We start from the raw sequence: 5,982 nt of genomic DNA on the forward strand, positions 1-5,982 counted from the left end.
CAAAATAAACTGTATTCGTTTTTTGTTACGTAAAGGATTACTTACATCCACAGTATCTACATATTATTGTAGTTTTACTTAAATTGCACCTGGCAAATGTTGTACTGAATTAGAATGCGAACAACTTCATCAACTTCGATTTCAAATGGATTATTTCTTTTATGAAAGTAGCAATTACTGACCATGTACTGTTTAGTTTCCACGTTATTAACATCTTTTATAAATATAATTACATAAAATGTCAAAGAAATTACACTCACACACATATATATTAATTCAGCTAGGTGGCGTCTAATCCCACCTGACCTTTGAGACGGTTAGTACAGCAAACAGGTGATAAGATGAATGATAGTAGGTTGTATTTGAAGAATAGTTCGTAACTTCATAGGTAGGCGGGTATTTTATTCATTATTTGGAAGTGAATTTATGACGACTCACCTTATTATATAATTAAATAAGACGTTTTAACTGTAAGAGTAACATTTAAAATTCTAATTCAATTCAATTCTAATGCGTATTACTACTACTAGTAGTAGTACTACTACTAAGACTAAGACTTGTAAGAGTTAACTAGTCTATAGTATTAAATATTATTATGTTTAACCTACTGTCACACAATTTCACTTTCAGTAACTGAATGTTACTGTTAGGATAAGTTAACTGATATTGATAGTCTCATTTAATATTTATCTGTTCATTAGGCTTGCAATGGAAGTTGTACTAACATTTGATAAATACGTACTAGTGTGGATGGAGACCCATCGGTGACACAGTTAACCTACTTAAGTCACAATGTTGAGGTGTTTAAATCTTCACAAATAAATATAGATATCATGTGTCTTACTTAATTTTGATGATTTGCTTAATGACACTAATAGTAATACTAATGAGGTTGCAAACAACCACTAGAAAGTTTTTTCTGTTTCATTTTCAACCAAAAAAAATTAATCATATTTGTTCTGAAGCATTATTGTTTGATTTTGCAAAGAAAATAGTTGAAAGGACAGCAAGGCCTTACTTTAAAGTTTAACATTTGGTCATGCAACTAAATCTTGCAATGAAGCTTTTGTAATTTGAAATTCATCATTTGACAGTTTCTTTGACATATTGTATACATAAAAAAATTATGGCATGTTTTCGCATAGTGTCATTGAATTGTTATTTAATAGTGATTGCCATTTTGTAATTATTTACTGCACCTTTAATTAGAGAATTTTTATTTCATATTTCTTACTATAATGTAATACTATTTCTTCTATTACAGTTCTAGCATATTTTGACTGCATTTCATCTAGTTATCTTGCATGTAGTAAATTTAATATTTTTATGAATTTAATTTATGAATATTGAGAAAGCATGCAACATGCAAAGAATGATTAAAATTGTTAATCATTGAATTCATGAAAGTTATAAAACTATGAGTAAGAGGTATTATCACAGGTCAAAAAGTAAAAAAACAACAACTGAGATTTCATATTTAAGTTGTTAGCAAAGAGAGGGTTGTTATATGAATTTAGTTAAAAGTAAATAATTATTTTCAACCAATTAATTTAAGCTACTGTTTTGTCAAGTAATAAATACTCTTTGTAAAACATATAACACAAGAAGATACAGGAAAAGATAGACATTGAAAATATTTAAGAAAGCTGCCAATCATTGAATGACTTTGTAAATACAGGGTTTGTATATCAAAAAATTCTAAAAACACTTTCTGTATGAGATAGGTAACTGCTCTTATACACGTAAATGAAATAGCTGGTTAATAATTAAAGTAACAATTCCTTTAACAAACCTTTCCATTTTATATATACCTCTCAAACATTTAAAAGCAGTTTCCATTTTTTTTGTCAAAGTTTCAGTATGTGAAGTTAGGCTTTAAAATAAACTTAATAGTTGGTTTTACGAGTTTGCTTGAAGATTAGTATTCTTATGTTAAAAATTGTCATTTACTGCACTTGGTAGAAATTAAACTTTGTAAGAGCAACTAATGTTAGAAGCAGTGCTTTTTTATATAACTTAATATGTAATGAAAGTAAAATTTAACTGTCACTTGTTTAATTTTTGTATTTATTAAATCCCATAACAATTTCATTGTTGAAAACTTCAGTTATTACATTTATAAAAATTTCTTTGTGCTAATTCACAAATAAGCAGTTTCATAATTTTCAGAGTACAGTAACTAAATAGTTTTGTAATGATACTGGAAATTGAGTTATAATAGCTTCAGCAGATTTTAAGGATCTGCGAAGGTTCTTGCATATCTGTTGTTAAATTCAAGTCTACTTAAAAACTAAATGTACTTTGTTTTGCTCATTTAAATGTAATTAAAATTTAATCATTCCTATATTTGTTATAGTTTTTAGTTAAAAAAATTACTTTTATTATTTAATAACTTTTGTAGGTAATAATCATAGGTGTACGTAGTTGAACAGAAAATAGAAACCATGCCGACAGGGTTAAGTAGCACAGAAAAAGGGAAAAACCATTCAGATGAAAGACATAGCTTCATTGATAATTTAACAGATAGTCAAAGTGAAATGAGTAAAACAGCTGAAGAAATGTGAGTTTCTTTATATTTTTTTTATTTTGTTTGTCATTATTTGTTCATAAAGCTTAGTTATATTGTTATGAAGATTCTTTTTTGTACTTGAAATTAAATAAAGGATGTATTTTTTACTAGTACAAACTCAAATTTCTTCTTTCATCAGCTCTATTTCTATTACATATACTTTGGTGAGTTACTCTGAACTTTATAAATTTGTTCTAACAAGGTTTTGCTGTATACATTTTAGAATGCTTTAATGTATTTTTATATGCTTAGTTAAAAAAATTTACAAATTTGGACAGAAGAAAATGCATTAAACTGAAAATATTTTGATTACTTTGCGTCCAGTGTATGTGATACATATGGTTAGTTTGAGTCAAAAATTAAAAATATTAGTGTAGGTCATGTTTTAATGTTGGACTTGTGTGTATATAAAATAATTGTTAGATTAAAATGAAGTTTTAACCTCCTTTTTTGGAGAGGGGGGGAATTTGTTATAATGTTTCAGTTTTGCTGTATAGGTTTCAAACCACATAAGCAACTTCTGTATGAAGTTAAAGTAGAGATAAGGTTTGAAAACTATGTTGTGAATAAACAATATTTGCATTGTTTGTAATTTATCTAATATATACTAGTTTTTAAAGAAGCCATTCATATTACTTACTTTGCTCAAATCTACCAATATGTTCCATTTTACCAAATATAAAATTTTGTAGATTTAATATATGTATTTTTTCTTCACTGTTTTGACATATTTGAGTGATTCTGTGTGTTTTAAAATAAAGATCCATAGGAGACAGCTCAGCAGGATGGCAGGGTGTGTATAGGCCAACAACTGTAACAATAAAATATGAACGAAAGAAAGGATTTAGCAAATACAAAGAATCTTTAAAACATCTTCTACCAGTACGAATTAGAACAGGGTAAGTGAAATTGTAAAGTAAGTGTATATCGTGAATTTGGTTTTTACAATATTGATACTATGGACATGTAACCATATGCCATGTCTGGATTTTTATAGCAATTCCTCAGAAATAACTACTGACACCTCTTATTTGTCTCGCTTTCTACTAGCATGTTTTAAAGTGATTTTCATATTAGTGAACTTTTCTGATTAGGGGGGCCAGTCGTGTTAATTTTCGCTTTAATGCAGTTTTGAAATAGAAAATGGGACTCTCCAACACAGTTGCTTATATGTGAGATAAACAATATGCTCAGTTTATCTCATGGTAGTATCATTTTATGCAGTAGTATGGCTCTTATTTTCAGGTTTGTTTAATGTTTTATTTACTTCTTTATCATTTGAGTATTTAATTAATACTGTAAAAGAGGTTTAAAAGTTTCAGTGTCCAGAAAATATTTGGTCAGGAATGTATACTCTACCTTATTACATGTATTCCTATGGGAAACTTATTTTCATTTGGTGCATTTTTGATTTGCACAGCATTTTTTCAGGAATGCTTTCACCATGCTAAATGGGGATACTGGAATTTGTAACTGAATGTTACAACTATGAACTGTTATAGATCTTATTACATTTCGTTTATAAAGATATTTATTCTGTTTTAGGTGTTATTTTGTGTCATTGATTAAATAAATGGTTGTAGATGAGCTTTAAGAAGTAAATGTCATTTCACTATTATATATATATATATATATAAACAGTTAAAGATCAAGTATATGAATTAATGTTATTGTTCATCTGCACTGTTACATCAAACTGGACATCAAGATTGTATCTTTTAATTGATATCAAAACAGTGTATATCTATTTCTGGCTAAATACTAAGACTAACTTTATACTACAGGATATTAAAACTTTACATTGGTATTACCATCTGTCACCTCACATAAGGATTGAATATATAAAATGTATAAAGATACTTTATATGAGTGAATAGGGTCTACTTTCTTATTAATTATAACTAGTGAGCAAGAATTTATGGAAAATATATAACATGGGTTTACATAATGCATTAGGATTGAGGTTATATCATTAAGTTCGTGTGTGTGTGTATGATTATACTTTTAAATGTCTGTAACTTTAAATAATCTGTTTTTTTTAATAGTTATTTCTTAAAGGTTATATGCTACTTCTGTGATAAAGTTTTCTCATAGATAATGTACAACACAAAATATTCCCTACTTTGCAAAGTTATTTTGGCTTAACATATTTTGTTTACAATTTCTCAAGACCTGGAACTATGATGCCTGTGGACCAGACAGGATGCATTGCTTTCTCATTGTTCTCTTGGATTACTCCTCTTATGTGGAGAGCTTTTCGTAGGGGTCTCACTTCTTCAGACATGTACCAGTGTTCTCCAATTGATGGCTCTCGAGCTAATGGGGCAAGGTTAATGAACTTCAGATTGCTTTTGTCATAAATTGAAATTAAAATTCAGAGAAGACTTGTATGTCATTTTATGTAAAATAACAGAGGATGTATATACAAAATAAAAAAGTAACAGAAAATATATATAATATTAAGAACAGTAACAGATGTAATGAAGCATTAAAAATCTGCAAATATGTAACATCATAATAACAGTTACAGAACATACAAAGCATTAAAATAGTGTCATAAGGACAGCAATAATAGATGTGCATATATTTGTCTATCAAGGTTCAAGACTTACAAATGTATGACTAGCCTCTCAGTGGTCAGTCTGTAGATTTATAACACTTAAAATCAGGTTTTGACACATTTTGTGGGCACAGCACAGATAGCCAATTGTGCAGCTTTGTGCTTAACAAGAAACAATTAAAAAGATAACTATTCAGGAAAATTGAATAATAAGGTATGATAATATAATGAGCAATGCAATGAATGAAATATTGTATTTTGGCTTTTGTCAAATATAATTTTAAGATATTACACTAGATTTCAGTAATTGTCTTAACCTAAACCTTCAAGTTTTTTATTGACATAATAAATATATGTTTTATTTATTATTTTATTTACTTCCTTAGATTTTCCTCTCATTGGGATGAAGAAGTTAAGATTAAAGGACTCCATGCAGCTTCACTCTCGAGTGTTATTTGGAAGTTTATCAAAACTCGAATTATCTTTGCCTGTCTTGCTTATGTTTGCTGTCTAGGTTTTGGTTTCCTTGGGCCAGTAAGTAGCACAATATATTTTGTTGTTTTTATGTGAGAAATGCATATTTACATTCAAAAGTTTAATCACGTTTTTGTAACTATCAGATCTTATTACAGTCACTACTTACAAAAAAGATTTTTTCAGTTTTAGATGTTATTTTTGTGTGTCATTAATTAAATATATTGTTGTAGATGAATTTAAAAAATAGATTTGTCATTTAACTTTATTAGATGTATAAACAATTAAAGATCAAGCATATATATATATATATATATATATATATACACACACACACACACACACACACACACACACACACACACACACACACACACAC

General features: G+C 28.1%; 1 protein-coding gene across 2 annotated transcripts in view; it reads left to right on the forward strand.

The window, feature by feature from the left end:
* The first annotated feature begins 306 nt into the window (after positions 1–306).
* LOC106460103 (multidrug resistance-associated protein 5-like) overlaps positions 307–5,982 on the forward strand; it is a 76,827-nt gene continuing 71,151 nt past the window's right edge. The window contains exons 1-5 of one of the 2 annotated variants that reach the window (XM_022386740.1): positions 307–388; positions 2,402–2,560; positions 3,331–3,468; positions 4,740–4,898; positions 5,516–5,663. In XM_022386740.1, the coding sequence (XP_022242448.1) occupies positions 2,445–2,560; positions 3,331–3,468; positions 4,740–4,898; positions 5,516–5,663 (561 nt within the window). In that variant the 5' untranslated portion in view covers positions 307–388; positions 2,402–2,444. The remainder of the gene's footprint in view (positions 389–2,401; positions 2,561–3,330; positions 3,469–4,739; positions 4,899–5,515; positions 5,664–5,982) is intronic. The other variant, XM_022386741.1, reaches the window with a different exon arrangement.

Source organism: Limulus polyphemus, unplaced genomic scaffold (genome assembly GCF_000517525.1).
Source record: "Limulus polyphemus unplaced genomic scaffold, Limulus_polyphemus-2.1.2 Scaffold709, whole genome shotgun sequence".
Taxonomy (NCBI): Eukaryota; Metazoa; Arthropoda; class Merostomata; order Xiphosura; family Limulidae; genus Limulus; species Limulus polyphemus.